A 17,499-nucleotide genomic window follows, 5' to 3' on the forward strand; every position below is an offset into this window, starting at 1 on the left:
TGTTGGGAAAAGTTACATGACTAAGTTATTATGTAGAAGTGGCAGGTTTTTGAGATTCAGCTCAGGCAGGATTTTCGTCATTTTGTTATGAAGAAGGAGGTACAAAAAATAAGGTTTACATTGGTAATTAATCAATAAGTCAGTTAATAAATGTCAAAGTATCCAAGTAGTTTAAACTATGAAGTCATTACGTTACTAGGATTTCTTGTGTAATTACAATTTTCCCATTAGTAGGTTTGGCGTCCAAGAAAAACATCGTGAGAGTTCTGTGAAATGTTCTTAAAAGCGTGTGAAGTTACCAACCCGATACAGGAGATATGGCTCCAACTCTCAATACGACTGTAGGTTTGTGCTTAGCAATCGGACATTAATGTTGACATTAAAGATTTAAAGATTTATTGAAACAGGAAACATTTTCACAATTTGTACATTCGTAAACAACTGCAATAGTAAAAACTGTGTCGCAGCTGATTACACCCCCTCTGAACATGAAGGAAGTTTGTTTCAAAATCTATACAATACGGTTATAATCTAGGTAAATATTCTATTACATGTATTACATTTCAAGTTATTGATTCTATACTAATACTGTTAGGATAGTTACAATATTAATTTAACGTAATTATTATGTGAAGTTAAAGCAACGTAAGTGTAGGTTGAAACCTCGGGGCGGTAAATATATGCGGTCAATTTCTCCTGCACGATGCCCTCTTGCATACCAGATGGTGCGGGTCATGTTCACCTGGGTGGAGTCCGAAGGGGCTAAATGGTGATCGTTGCGTTACTTCCCTGGAGACCTCTACGCAGCGCCGAGGACGGCCATCGGGGGCTTTTAGTGCGGTAAAATCCCACATAACCCCAGAGCATTCGGTACGTTTTGAAGATTTCCCCCTCGTTGACAAAAATGAATATATCTAATATAAGTCGGTAGGGGCGGTTAAATTTTAATAGCCTATCAGCGCCAAATAGGTAGTTGGTAGTTATTTCGCTTTGACCACAAAGAAACATATGCAGTCGTGCATCATTCACTCACGTGCAGTTTTACTACCTAGTTTTATTTTTTATTCTAATCAAGTCACATGTGTTCAAAAACGAGAAATTGATTAGTTTTGTTTTTGGGGTTTCGCTTTTACCGAGTATTTTTTGAGAATTATCTTATATATAAAATTCTCGAGTCACAATGTTAGTTACCGTGCTCCTTCGAAACGGCTTACCGATTTTCACCAAATTTTATATGCATCAGTAGGTCTGAGAATCGGCTACTATCTATTTTTCATACCCCTAAGTGATACGGGTTTTTCACCCTTATTTTTTTTTAATTTATATGGCAACACAACGTTTGCCGGGTCAGCTAGTTATTTAGATAAATATTTAATTAATTTAATTGTGTACAAATAATGAATAATCATTGTATGTAGGTAGTACATGCATTAAGTTAGAAATTCATGCATTTAATCGTTATAAAACATTGAATTGACGTAAGCATCGCAGATCTAAAGACTATTTTCATTAAGCAAAAGTTTATGCTCAGTTAGATACCAATAAAACCAAAACATTTTCGGACAATTTTGCAAGTTCTAAAACTGAAAATAAACACATGGTAAGTAGATATTAGGTAAATAAATTAATTATCATCATGCATCATTTCAATTCTTTTTAAAATAAATTTATGTATCTTAAGTAAAATATCAATGTTTATTTCATATGTGATAACAAAAACAAAGTTTTAATTCATCATCATACAAAATTTATTAAATAAGTATCACAATTCAAGTGACATTTCTGTACGTACATATCTACATTTTTATTCGCGACTGTAACAATACAAAAATTATACAAATATAAAATTAAATTTTACGAAACACATGAATATTTGTAGCTGTGTCTGACCTTTATGATAAACATTATATTTTACAAACACAAAAAGGAACGAATTTAAAAAATATGCGATTTTATTATATTTCATATATTAGCCCAAGGTAAATTAATGCAACTGGCAATCTTTAAGGACGCACGCTAAATCTGCGCGGGCGCATGGCTTGGAACTCTTGGCAGACATCTACCGCGTGCGATCCCATGATAGGTACTCAACGGTACGCAAATGCGCGTGTAAAAACTATGGCGCTGCTCATATTTTTACCCCGTTATTATTAGCTTGACCTGTATGTATGTATCGGAATCTTCGAAATCGATTTTTACCCACTTTGAATGGTCCAATTAATTTAAAATTTTGAACACTTGTCAAGAACCGATGACAATGATTTAAATTTTTCCTATTCTCCTCATCAGGATCGTCAGGATTAACGATTTTCCTTGTGCGATTTTAGCGTGGTTTTTAGTTCTTAAACTATTTTTAATACAAGCACGCGTGCACCCGCGTCAGTTTTAGCGTACGCCTTAAGCATTTCCATATACCTATGAAAATAGAAAGCAAAAAGGGGCAAAATCATAGCATGTATGTGTTAACAAATGATATAAATTTTATGAAATTCAAGTGCAAATATGCTGAACCCTTCATTTTTTCTTCCATCACATCAATATTTTCCGAAAATCAGTCACTTAATGTCAGTGGTCGTTCGTATTTTCCTATATCATATTGTGATTAAACTCAAACTTATATTTTCGATGAACACTTATAATTTTTTATTTAGTTTAAATGTATAACTATGTCATTAAACTACTTCCGGGACCATGTATCGACTGTAACAACTATTAAAACTAATTATGGCAGCCTCTGCGCTATCACGCCTAATTTTATAAATACATTTAAAAATACAAATAGTTTAGTTATTGTCCTGCAAACCTTACACTATCGTGGGACTAATTGATAATTAGAGACAAAATAACCTATTTCATCCCCAATGTGAGATATGTCTGCCATGAATGGTATGCCATTCCTGATATTACATAAGTCAATTGACTTATGTATGTTAAGTTGGTGAATATTATTGGTCTTATTGTGCACCTTTTGATATAATATCTTAGATTATAAAACAAAGTGAAATTTGCATTTGAGTACAAACTGATAGGGTGGCAGCTAAATAAAGAGAAGTCTCGTCATTAAAGATTTACGTAAAAAATACAATCAAATCAAATTGATAACCCTTTTGTGAAATCGGTTAAAATGGCGGGAACTCATCTGCCAACCTAATACAAGTAAATAGCAAACGTATCCCACGTTCCGAAATACATAGCTAGTTGTAAATTACATTCATGTATATTTATGAATGAATTGATTAAATATGTATCAAAAAAGTTTTGTATTCCAATCAGGGCCGGATTCTGGGGAAAGCAAGTGGGGGCGACTGCCTCGGAGCCTCCATAAGACAGGGGCCCACACAATAGAGAATATAATATATCCAAATTTCGAGGAGTCAGTCATTTTTTAAAGACTTTTCAAGCAGTATTTTTTTAATTTTACCATTGTTGTAGAAATCACTTTATTTGTTGGCAACAAATTTTTGAAAGACTTGACAGAAAAAAATAAATGTTCATCTTATTCGGAAAATAATAAGGGGCCTCCGCTCCTTCGTCGCACCGGAGCCTCCTGACCTCCAAATCCGACCCTGGTTCCAATACAATTTTACTATAATAATATACATTTGCGTTGAAGGTAATTTAACAAGTTGCTCTCTAATACAACCCAAACTGGAAAACAATCATTTAAATATTTAAATCGATATACAGGCGTAATTTTATAGCGCAAAGTGACTCTTGCTGGCTTGTGGCATTACATTAAAGCCTTTTTATAGCATTATAATATACTATCATCGAATGTTATTAAAAATATACCTATACATATAACCTGTAGTAATATTTAACGTTTCTTATGGACTTTACGTACAATACACACGGATTTATTTTTATTAATTAAAACACCAATAAAGTTTTAATATCAAATCATTACATTTATAAAGGCTCATTAGATGTAATCTTAAGTATTAAATGACGTTACATTCTAAATTGATTATGTTTCGTAAGCTAAAAGGCAACAAGATGAAGCCAATAAACATATATCAATAAGGAGATTTAATTTTGTTTGTTTTCCGTTTATCATACTGGTGCTAAAATCGATATCGATATGCACATAGATATAACAGATAACTCCAGCAGTCATTAGGTTTCCTTATAAAATTATATGACCAAATAGCAAAATATAACGATATCGATTATATTGGTAAATTTATTTAGTAGATAATATTAATTTATAAATCCTCATTCGTAATAGCGCTCCCTCACTTGGATGTTCGTTTGTAATGTAAAAAAAAAACGATTCGATTGCACTGTCTTACTGACTGACTAGCATAAGTTTGGAATGTAACAATCAAAAATTGGATATTAAAGAAATAATCAACAGTATTGTATAGCGGTTTCTTATTCATTACTGCAATGTTACAAATTGTATTATTACTGTACTGTAATGTAATGCTCGAGTCTGAACTTTAACATTACAGTGCAATCCTGATGAAGGAACGCCCTAAGAATGCAAACGAGCTAATTAATATACAAGTAATTAATAGGAAAACAGTTACCTAGCTACCTATCTATTAAAGGCAAGTAACGCAAAAAAAAACTAAAAATCATTAAAATATTGCAATATTTTCACATTTTTTCACCCATGCACTTCTTTAAGTACGTAAGAACTATACTATCTACTACGCAATGGAAATGTAACCCAGTCAAAAGTCACTTTTGAAAATAGTAAATAGTGTGTAAGTAGGTACTTCACTTTACTAAATTTTACCACACCACTTAGGACACTGGCCTAGTAACCCGTGTCGACCTTAATAATAATTATTACTCGGCGTCTTCGATCACAAATAAGAACTAGATACACAATCCCATACAAAAATGAACTTCAAAAGTGGCGTCAAACGTGTTTATAAAATTCTAAGCGACAGAATCTAAAATTAATGCAAAATCAACCTTATCACTATTATTAAAATTTAAAGGTGTTAAAAACTGCTTACCAAAAGCAATAAATTTTTACGACATAAGCTAGCTGTCATAAGCTACTTTGACAGGTTTGTGCACCCAAATGTCTATTTGGGTGCTCTTTTCGTCGCCCCGTTTTTTTGTCGCTGATTGTGTATCTAGTTCTTATTAGTGATCGAAGCTCGGCGTGTTCAAAAATCGTTGGGTATATGTTTATCACTTTTCCGGTTTTATTTAATTAAAAATGCGCTTTAAGATGAAGATCTTGGCTCAGTGAAGATTAAGTCACAGGGAGATATCTGGATTAGATATCCAATAAGGAAGATATTTAAATTATTTATTTAGGTAATATGTACTCTTGGTCAAATTGTACTATGGAAATGGGAGTAGATTCTGTAGATACATCAATCTAGTTTATATAGTTAAAGCTGTTATTTTTTTTTATATTGGCTCTTAACTGATGTTTAGAGGCATTGAAAAAAAATAACATCATCAAAACTCTAAAATCAAAAACAGTACAATTTTTGCACGCCAAGCAACTATTATGTAGTATATAGGTTTAAATAAATTACACCTATTAAACTAAATCTAGCCTGAAACTAATTGAGCTCACTCTCTAGAGCGTACCTCGCTCTCGGTGTAGTATGAGATTCACTTTCTGCAGATGGCGGTAGGCCGATAATGCACGAAGCGTCTATTCCACAATAAGAGTTAGGTTCTTTTTATTGTCACGCGGGTTTTTGCCCGCGTGCGTCAACCGCATGCGTGGTATAGTTCGCGCCAGATTGCTAGTCCGCTCTGAAGTATGCGCACAACTACAAGCATATATTCCGTATTAACGTAAGGGTATACTAACGTAGCGTGGCGACGTGGCGTGACCCGTGGGCGAGAGTGGGCAGTGGAGGGTGCCTGGAGAGTTCCCCCGCTAACATCTACAATTTGCTATTGCGACGCGTTTCTATATTCAGAGCGGACTAGCAGTTTGGCGCGGATTATACTGTATGCGTGACACTTTACATACGCGTGCGTGTAAAGTATCTGTGAAACGACAGTAAGGGACAGACACACATGCGGTACAGACAGTCGAACGCAAACCCGCGTGACAGGAAAATGGTCCTCACTCTACTAATTGTCCATTAACATAACACGTGCTACAACATCCACTGATCACTGCGACGCCATCGCGCCGGCCATCCGTTGCCGCACGTCGCCGAGCCCCGAGCCGTTGCTGAAGCCGTTGAGGAGTGGGAGCATCCTGTCTTTCGTCTCCATTTTGATGGATTCCGCCTCCGCTGCCTCTTTCTTAGCTTTCGCTTTAGCAGCAGCCTAAAAAAAGTCAGAAATACAATATAAATAGCATATTTAAAAAAATATCTTATATATAAAATTCTCGTGTCACAATGTTAGTAACCGTACTCCTCCGAAACGGCTTTACCGATTTTCACCAAATTTTATACGCATATTCAGTAGTTCTGAGAATCGGCTACTATTTATTTTTCATACCCCTAAGTGATAAGGATTGTTCACCCTTAACATTTTTTTTATTTATATGGCAACACAACGTTTGCCGGGTCAGCTAGTATATTTGGAAAATCAATAACGAATAAATGAATACTTATTAATATGAATAATAAATTAATTACTTATGCTTATTTTATAATTTTCTATTATGAATTTGTTATTTATTTGACCTTATTAATTCCCAAATCAATGAATAATAATGAAAGTCAAAACTATTACAGTATTACCAAATATTTTACTGATTTGCATATACCTACTATTTTTAAAGTTTATTACCCACGTCGGAACGAAGGCGGTATATGCATTTCTAGTAAGAGGTTGTTTTTGTGTGCAAGCCAATGTTACCATTTATCTCCAAAACCACTGGTCCGATTTTAATGCGGTTTTCTGCGATGGGTTGGGTGTAATGTACATAAGTATAAAATATTACTCTCGTGTTCATGAAGCGTCTTATAAATGTAATTACCTTGGTCTTCTTGAGGTAGGCCTGCTTGTAGAAGTCAGAGAATAGGTAGTAGAAGAGTACAGCGTGCATGCCGATCCACCAGACGAACGCGCGAGGGTAGTCGCAGTCGGTGAACAGCAGTTGGAACGCGTGGAAGAACACCAATATGAACTGGACCTGGAATGCAAAACAATTTTAGAGATTCAATCATATTTAGTTTAACTTGCCAAATACCTAGTTTAGACGCCAATCTTTATCATTACAGAAAATCCCATAACAGTTAAGAGTCATGTTTCATTGGGCAATGAGATAGAGGTTTCAGTACAACACCGAACAATCGTCAATAATTTCGTTTTGCAAATATTTTCCCTACAAATCTATTTGTACGGTCTCTAGCGGCTTTTGCAAGTCCCGCTCTAAAACTTTTAAAAATAACGCAGGTAGGTATTCTTATGTTGACTAAGAAATAGCTGTTCTTTTGTAAGCAAACATTGACATTGGATGATTGATGAGAAAGTCTACACGTTTCTTTACGATATATTTTTCGTCGTTAACGCAAGTTACGATTAACATAATTTGGAAAAAGAGATACGTGTCTGGGATTGTGACCTCAAACATCGTATCGCAAGCCACAAGATGATCACTGATAAATAAAAAAAAAGTATGAAAATTTACCATTTGAAGTCCCGTGATATACTTCTTGAACCACAAGTACTTCTGAACGTTGGGTCCGAGAGCCGCCAGCAGATAGTACGAGTACATTACGATGTGCACAAAAGTGTTCAGCATACCGAAGAAAGTTGAATGACCGCCTGAGGAAATGAAACATATATAAATAAAGTTCTTGTAGGTATAAACTTTGTGTCCTGTTTTGAAGGGTCTTACAATTGTTAGTTAGATGTTTCAATATATAGAAGACAGTTGAAATCACAATCATCTGCTAGAAATCCGATATATAATTACAGTCCCATCTAAGGACGGCGACAATGCGCTGTTACACCCTTCAAACTACAACACAGCAACGTTTAATACTCCTATTATAAGATAAGGCAGAAGGCCTCCAGAGTTGAACCAAGGAGGGAACCTTTCAAAATTTATTTATAAGAAGCATTCCATTCGGCCCTCATAGGTAGCAGTCCATTATTTTGTAATAGACAATAAGTAGATATTATTTTAGGGTTGAGTTTATAAAAAAGTTCTTTCTATAAGACGTAGACCTCAATTTTATCTACTACCATAATGTATAGTAGTAACCTATAATGTAATTGCTTAACGTATTACTGAATCTACAAAAATATTTGATAACGAGTATATAAAATCCGATATTTCTCCAGTTTCTGCGATAACATATTCCGATAAATATTCCGTTATAGTATTTAAACCATATAAATCAAATGTTACACAAAATTATTCCATTTGTATCAAAAATCTCAATATCAAGGTAAGGAACGCAGTCGGCATTGAACCAATAGTAGTATATTAGCTATAATATATAAGCCGAAACACAATCGGTTCCGGATTTTAAGGTGATATTATCTTGACTAAAAATAGTGATAGCCTAGTGGTTAAGAAAACTCTGTCTCTTGATCGAGGGTCCGAGGTTCAAATCCCAGGCACGCATCTCTAATTGTTCAGTTATGTGCGTAGTAGAAATTAATTATCACTTGCTTAAACAGTGAAGGAAAACATCGTGAGAAATCTTTAAAAAAAAACATGGTTTTTAAGGTATGTGAAGTCTACCAATACGCACTTGGCCAGCGCGGTGGACTATGGCCTAATACTTCTCACTCTAAGAGGAGACCCGTGCCCAGCAGTGGGACAATAATGGGTTGATGATGAAAACAGTCGGTTCCGGATTTAAGATGATATTATCTTCACTACATAATACATTGAGATTATTAGTATTCTTCACATATCGTGAAATGAAAAAAAAAAATAAGGCAAAAAATAAGCCTATACCTATTTATATTTTATCGGATATCTTTATTACTTTTGAATAGATTTTATTCTAAAAGGATATAAAAAAATATAAAGTTATCAACCACCAGTACCACGATCAATAAAATTTATAGGCCGATTAAATTTTATTTTATTTCGCCAATTATTAATAATCGAACTATCGAATTAAAGCCTATCAAATATCGAAATTTTACCATTTCTAGTAGGCCAATATGGATCTTTAGTACGCAAAACATTAGGTAAACTCATTAAATATTAACAGGTGATAAATCAGTCACGTGAACTAACTTCAGGTACTTCTCTTACTTCAGATAATCCCCGTTATAGATTAAAAAATATATAATATGTATCACTATTCCTTAAAAAATGTTTAAAGTTTACCTATCTCATAGACCACGAAATGTTTGTAAATATATTGTAACAAGCTTAATACTCAAGTAAAACTAAATCCACATACTTGAAATACGTTATACGTATGACCTCCGTGAACCCAGAATCGGCTGAATAAAATAATAACATGTTAATAATGTTTAATGTTTAATGCATGTTTATATAATATGTACATATATTAGCGCCGATGACAAAATTTAAACAAACAAAATACCTAAGTATATCGAATAATACTCGTCCCTAAAATACACATGTTTAGTATGTAGCCGTTAAACGAACATTCGGTTAATTTATTACTTCACTGCTCACTTCCGATTCCAGCTTGATTAATGTAATTTTAGCAGCCTTTTTGTAGCCTAATAACAGTATTTTTCCAACTGTCGGATTGGAATGAATGGAATATTTTACTCGCGTTCATTAGAAGGCTCGAGAAGAGTTCTCGGCTCGCCTTGTAAGGCGTGTTTACAAGTCGTAGAAAAAACATTCAATACAGGCTTAGAGATTCCTTTGATTATAGTGCTTACAAATTATTGATTTATGTTTTTGTAATAAGTTTTTATTTCGCAGAGGTATTACCGCAGAAGATGAGGTCCATAAATCATCCGGCAAAGTCAGTTTGATGTATGTGATAAAAAATAACTTTTGAGGTGTAGAGAAAAAGCTAGGATAATTTATTTTAGTTGTTTAATTATATAACCTTTTTATTACATACTAGTCTGGTATTGCTATCCAGACCTGAATAATATTATGTTACTGCGAAAGAGGTTTTTACGCACTAATTAAAACCGACCTCTCTAATTAATATTAAGAAAAGGTTAAATATTGTTACAAACATTATACTTAATACATTATACATAATACATTTAAGAAATCATGTGACCTTCATAATATAAATAAACAACATACTTCTACAGAATAAAATATATAAACTTTAACAACAAACTTTCCGACGAAGTAAAAAAAATGCACATTACCAAATATAATGAAAGATTTAATATAAGTCATCTTAAGGTCAACATAATATTTGCTAAACACCGTACGCAATATATATATATATTTTTATAATATAGGAGTAGCAGACAAGTATGCAGTCCACCTGATGGTAAGTGACTACTGCCGCCCATGGACATCTGTAATCAACCCCAGATAAGATTAGATATTCCTACCTGAGGTCGGCCACAGATGCGCCGCTACCCCTGAGGACTAAGTTGGAAAGCCTCAGAAAAGTCTGTCTCCCTTACCACACGTCGCACGAAAGCGTATTATTTGCGTGGTCATGGCGTTCAAATAGGCATCAGCGGTTCAGTTTGCTCAAGGCATCACGCAAACATCGCTTTATTATTGCTCGTATATGTGCTGTGCCTATATCTGTTTGTTAAGAGCTAGCTACGGAATAAGGCCTCTACAGACAGGCTAATTTATTACCGTCGGTTCAATGAATAATTTGGAGGTTATAGTTAACGTAACAATCTATGATTGATGTCAGTTAATCATAGATAAAATAAAAACATGCATAATGAAACAATATCGATAACATTGGAAAAAGTAATTAGTAGATATATTTAAATTAGAAGGTTCCCAAACTACTTGTCTATGTCTTTTCATATTTTTAATTTGGTGCCCTTTTTGGTGATGGCGCGAGGGAGGGGCCTTAAACGATAGGTATCAATATGCCTAAGAAAACCATGGGAGAGACCATAGATTAGTAAAGATACTTCGCCGTCTTGAAATTGAATGAAGCCACAAACGGCTTATTTTAGTAAGTTCTTTTTTTGAATCCTTGACAAATAAAAACATTTTTAGAGTAAATTTACGAATAAATAACTAATACTGCGTAATTTACATAATAAAATAAATGTCACGTCACGTCACGTTTTGCCACGTCACGGAGACGTGGCAAAACTTTTTTACGCAACTATTTCAATTCTCAAAACTGGGTACATTTTCTAGTTAGGAGTGAGTAATCTTTACTTATCTATGGGAGAGACCAGGATGTTTGCGGTTGTCACGGGCTCTAAAACACCCTCTTAGGTTATTGTTGCATACTGGGGGTTGATCTAGATCACTTTGAGTATCATTGATGTATGCGTAAGGATCTGTTATTTTATTTCCGAGCTGTTCTCGACTTCTGGCAGTTGTTCTACGATATAGGACAACTGCTATTAGATAATTAGACACGTATTAAAGTACAGGGCTGTTGGAATTACTCGGATAGTTTTGAAAAAGTTAATAATACACAGAATTTTAATCTTATTTTCGAACATCTGAACTACTCGTATGTGTTGGGTCTTTAAGCAAATTCTTTGTATAAGTTTTTAACGTACACATGACGTATCTATTCATCTTGGTTATGACAGACTATTGGATAAAAAACCTATGCATTATTATTCTTAAAATTCATGAAAAATATTAAGGTTTATGGAAATTCGATTTAATCTTATTGATAATATAATAATCTACAAAATTGACAGACTTTCATACTAACTTTCAACCCCTATTTAATCCCCTTAACGGTGGAATATCAAAAAAATCTTTACAAAATGAAGCTATATTCCAAATTTCATGATTCAAGCTTCAGTAGTTTAAGCAAAACCTTGATTAATACGTTTTGAACGTATCTTTTCACTTTTATATATTATATAGATAACAAAATTGTCTATAAATAAACCGACTGTTACACTGTTGTAGTATAATTAAAAGTGTGGAAGTGACGTGTTTTTATAAACTTCAGACATAAACATGCAAATGTCCGGCAAGACCACATTTGTCGGCTAGTGGGAATATTCGAGGTCATAGTAGTCACATTGCGATTTTAAAATGTTATACAAATATTACCTTGTTTACTATGTAAAAATTACATACGTTAGTTATGTTTGATTATACTACCGCGTGGACAACGGACGCCCAGGGCCGGGTTTAGAGGTCTAGAGGCCTTGGGGCAACAAAGGAGTGGAGGCCCCCTGGCCCCAAATTATTTTCCGAATAAAATGAACAATTTTTTCAGTTGAGTTTTTCAATAAATATTTTACTGTGAAACGCAGGTAGATTCTTCTAGTATTCATGTTTGTACAAATTACTGTAGATAAGGGTAAAACAGCGAAAAAAATATCAAAGGAAAAGATTTTTTTTTTTTATTAGTGTTGACTAGTCGGAATTAAAAAAAAACCGACGTCTCTATTGTGGTGGCCCTCTTTTGTGGAGGCCCTGGGGCTGCCGCCCCGGTTGCCCTCCCTTAAATCCGGCCCTGCGGACGCCGGTTGCGATAATGATTTTATGTAGGTAATCGATTCTTGCATCGATACTTAGCATAGCAACGTATAGAAATATTTGTATTCTTGTTCGTATTACTTACAAATAATTAGCGATCATATTTTTCTTAATCAACTGCGCCTAATTAGACATTTAGTCACGGACCGCTAATTGATATACTCGTACGTAACGTAACTATTATATATTTAAAATAATTTTAATGCAGAAAATATGAATATATTGTAATACATGTAGTGCATGCATATACCTAAATAATACTACATTTATATACCTTAAATATAATTCCAAGTAGGTGCATAAAAGTCAAAATCAAATTCATAAACACTCGACCTAAAGCAAATATCCAAATATTAGTAAGTATATAAACTTTTTCCCTTAAATTCATCATTGAGACATTTTCGGTGATCGAACCTAGGACTATGCGTGTCGCAACATCAATTTTATATAAAAATACAGTCAAATTGAGATCCCATAACCTTTATTAAATACTTATTGCGGATTTATCTTACCTGGAGTAAACTTAACGCCAAACCATACAGACATCGGCATGATTCCGTGGTGAATGACGTGCAACTTCGACACATGGTCAAACTTCTTGCGCATCACAAAGAAAATCTGCGAAAACATGGAAAACATATAAAATGTATAAAAACAACATAAACTCCCATTAAAAGCGCCACTTTAAAAAAAATACACGTCATTTTTAGATTTTCTTAACTCATTTTTTTTTATTTTTGCTTAACCGCTTCTGATCTATTTTGAACTGGTAAGGGTATGCGGTAACGAAAAAGTCCAACATAGAATAAGTTCGACCTTCTCCAAGTCTGCTGTTGATCTCAGTGAGGACTCTAATCCTATCTGGGATTGGTGGCGACAGTAGCCACTTAAGCCGTTAATCGACCATTGATTGATACACGAAAATTATGTGATAATGCGGCAGTATATTTTCATTACCGGTTTTTTTTAAGTAATTAAGTAATTTTTATATTCACAAACGCCCAAAAATAAATCTTCAAAAATATAATAACTTGATATATCAAACAAACAGGAAGAAATTACTGGTACAACACAATGCAAACGTCACTCATATGTACTTAAAAAAATCTAGTTACGACAAAAATAATAAAATCAACCAATATTAGGCCGAATAAATAACGAATGACAATGGAACGTGACCATTTTAGTTATGAATGTTATGATAAACAAAGGCTCTAGATTACGATTGTCTTCATGAGGAAATAAATGAAGGCTGTTCTAAACCAGTTCTAAAAGGTGGTAGAACCCTTTGTTTAAAGGTGGTAGAACCCTTTGTGGTTTAACTCCGGCGGCACCACCGCCACACCTATTTCTACCTAATAACAGCAGTGTTAGGCGCTGCTGTGTTCCGGTTTGAAGGGTGTGGTAAGGGAGACAGACTTTTCCGAGGCGTTCCAGCTTAGTCCTAGTTAGTAGTAGCTAGTTAGAAATAAAAAGGTTCTTAGTATCGTCTGGTTTTTTTTTTTTTTTTTTTTTTTTTTTTTTTTTTTTTTTTTTTTTTTTTTTTAATAATATAAGAATAGCAGACGAGCATGCAGTCCACCTGATGTGGCTACTGCCGCCCATGGACATCTGTAATCAACCCCAGATAGGATTAGATATTCCTACCTGAGGTCGGCCACAGATGCGCCGCGAGTCCCTGACTAAGCCGAATGCCTAAGAAAAGTATGTCTTCCTTACACCCTTTAAACCAGAACACAACAGCGCTTTAAACTTTCGTTATAAAGCAGAAATAGTAGTGACGTTAGTGCCATCAGAGTCGAACCACAGAAGGTTCTTCCACCTTTATTTATAGGTATGTATAAGAATATTACATAGTAAATAACAGTGGACCGATTATAGTTACATTTAAATGTAAATAAAATGAACATTCATGAGAATATTATCTCATTATTCTGTTTTTAATATCTCGTTTATTACCTTCTAAATTCATCAAAGTAGTTTTTTTTTACTATTATTGTATAGGTACTAACTTTTATTTATAAAAATGTTTAATGTCTTTACATAAAAAGCAAATTATCCATTACATAATGATCATAAGTAGAGTTATTTGTTTTGTTAAAATCCTATATATAATTATTTTGTGTTTGGGTAATGCACGAATGTATTTTATTATAACATTACGATAAGTCATTTATAATTTTAATATTATCAAGAATTTAATTATGAAAAGTGAGGTACGTGTCGCAATTATCGTATTATGAATAAAATTTTAAAAAATATCTTTAATTTAATATATTTTATATAAAGTTGATAGCCTTATATATATAGATATGCGTGGCAGCTAATTAACAGAACTGAAGTGTGAAGTTGATCATAAAAACCACAATTAACGTTGTACACATAACTCTTATGGGTATATAAAAGTAGGAAGTATATAAGCATCCGTTTGCCCAGTTCAATATTTGAAATGATTTACATAGCTACGTGGTCACCAAAAAAAGGTTTATCTTTATAAAGACACAATTAAACAAGAATGGAGGATAAATTAGTTAGATTGCGAGACAACTAAACAAGGAAGTACAGGAAAAATGTCGTTAGATATTTACGAGTATAAAGCAACTAGCATTGGACAGCGGTTTCACCCACTATTAATCCATGGGCACGGTTATTCAGTTTCTATTCAGGGACTCGATGATATCGTGATAAATCATTGGTACACCATACATCGTATTTTTACGCTTTCCTTACTTATAGAAACACACTACTAATACCTATGTCTTGTATTATACACACAAAGACGAATAACACCTAAACTCCGAATAAGGATCTACATTTGTCATTTCATAGCATTTGTCTGCCTGGCCCGTATCGAACTCCAACCCATTTCTGAATTAAACCAGTTTAAGTATGAAGTCGGTTAAAAACTAAAGTAAAATTAAATGTAAATACTCACCGTATCGAAGAACTCTGTGAATTTGGAAAAGTAGTACCACCAGCAACCGCTAGCCGTCTACGAAACAAAAGAAACACATTAAATTAGCTTATGACATTATTATAACGAAATTATACACTAACATATTACACATTCATTTCATATGGCGCCTTATTAAGAGCATTTAAAATTCTCTTAATAAGGCGCCAAATGCTCTTAATACGTATCACGCGGGTTTATGCCCGCATGCATGCCCGCATGCGTCCTATCGGTTTATACATACATTTTCTGCCATATAAGTCGCACGCACACAATGTAGAGACGCATGCGGGATAACACGCACGCACATACCCGCGTGACAAGACAAAGACCCTAACGGTTATTTAAAAAACGAGACTAGTAAGTATCTACACAAACGGTCTTTATTTACATTGTGCAGTTGACATAACTGAATGGAAACTGCTAATTGACAAGGCAGTCTCCTTGTAAAGCGGCTTGCAGTTTTAAGTAATTAATGAACTGCGCAGTCTGTTAACAGTTTTGATGAACTATATCAACTGTTAATTAAATAATTTAAAAACAATATACTTTATCACTTCCCTATGTTACATTTTATTGTTTACCTTGAAGAAAATTTAATATGACTAAACGGTCCGCTGACTTTACATATAAAAAGTTTACACAGTATGTCAACATTACAATATAACACCGACATTGCACATTATGTTATAAACAGATTTAAATATAAGTATAGAAACAATTACATTATTGTGTTTAAATTCTTCGTGTTTAGCAAAATATAACAATATCATACTTTATGGAAGGGCGGCAGTTGTCAAACTTGTTATATCTACGCATATGTATCTATCCACAAGTTTAAACTTTTCCATTTGCAATTAAGGATATCATTGTAATTAGGCACTAATGGTAAACAATATTACGGATGTACTTTATATGCTTTAAATAATTTAAGTTTTCCACTTAAAGCAAATCTCATTATCATATATTATCATTTTACGGAGCAGTTTCGGAATAACGAATTTATCGGACTGTAGAGTATTGTCGAATATTTTAATCTGGAATATTCGGGATTTTTTAATGAGAGTACTCTTATAATAATACAATTAAAATGCTGAGATAAAATCAATACCTATATATATTGAATATTGGTTTTCGAGTTAAACGAACAAACGATAACACAGAGTTTATGAACGAATTACTATCATTAAATATCATCAGTTAACAACATCCATCTCGACATGCACCGCATAATCAGATGTAACCTCTTCAATCACACATTGAATAATATTTGGTTTGTCGGATTATAGAGTCTTATAATAATGATATCCATTAGTTAATGCTTGTTTAAGAATATTGCTAAAGTCGATATTTTAATTTTATTATAGTTAGCTTTAAATGAGTAACTCATTCTAAAGTTAGTTTTAACGAAAACGAGTGATGAAAGGAAGCGTAAAGATAAAATTGTATCGGTTACGTTCGATTGTTCGCTCCGTTACTAAACTGTACCCTTACCATGAGTTTTTACCGTTTTGACAAATATGACTGTTTTGGTATTTGTTAACGTATTTGCTCATACTAATTCCAACCAGCGCCCCTAGCGGACTGTGTCAGAACTTGGAATGGTAAGAATGGAATTTGGAAATGGAACTTAGAATGTCAGAACTTGGAAACTTATGGTAAGGGTACTGAACGTAAAGCCATTTAAATACGACGTTGCATCAGACAATTACTAAGATATTAATGGACGTAACGATGCAAATGAACTTGAAGGTAAGCAACCGACCACATACGGCGTGACGGCGGACGAAGGTGCAAATCTGAAATACTTTACTAGTGATTGTATTTTATCTATTTAAATAAAAGTAATAGACGTCTGTCTGTTTGGCATTTATGTTACTACACCATTCATCCGATCCGCATGCATCTTTAGGAAGCACATTCCATTTGCGGAAATCTGCGGTTTCTAACATAGTACATCTGTTGTGCGATAAGTGGCGCGCATGATTGCGCAAATTAAAAATTAAAACAAAACAAAAATATATATGAA

General features: G+C 33.8%; 1 protein-coding gene across 2 annotated transcripts in view; it reads right to left on the reverse strand.

Annotated features, from left to right (window-relative positions):
• Positions 1-5,818: 5,818 nt before the first annotated feature.
• The window catches only part of Elovl7 (ELOVL fatty acid elongase 7), a 51,791-nt gene continuing 40,110 nt past the window's right edge, over positions 5,819-17,499 (reverse strand). For both annotated transcript variants that reach the window (XM_073084085.1, XM_073084086.1), the window contains exons 5-9: positions 15,453-15,509; positions 13,030-13,135; positions 7,577-7,713; positions 6,923-7,078; positions 5,819-6,261 (exon numbers count right to left, since the gene is read on the reverse strand). In XM_073084085.1, the coding sequence (XP_072940186.1) occupies positions 6,103-6,261; positions 6,923-7,078; positions 7,577-7,713; positions 13,030-13,135; positions 15,453-15,509 (615 nt within the window). In that variant the 3' untranslated portion in view covers positions 5,819-6,102. The remainder of the gene's footprint in view (positions 6,262-6,922; positions 7,079-7,576; positions 7,714-13,029; positions 13,136-15,452; positions 15,510-17,499) is intronic.

The sequence above is a fragment of the Epargyreus clarus genome, unplaced genomic scaffold, assembly GCF_041222505.1.
Source record: "Epargyreus clarus isolate Ecla_fem2 unplaced genomic scaffold, WU_Ecla_fem_2.2 ptg000021l, whole genome shotgun sequence".
Lineage (NCBI taxonomy): Eukaryota > Metazoa > Arthropoda > Insecta > Lepidoptera > Hesperiidae > Epargyreus > Epargyreus clarus.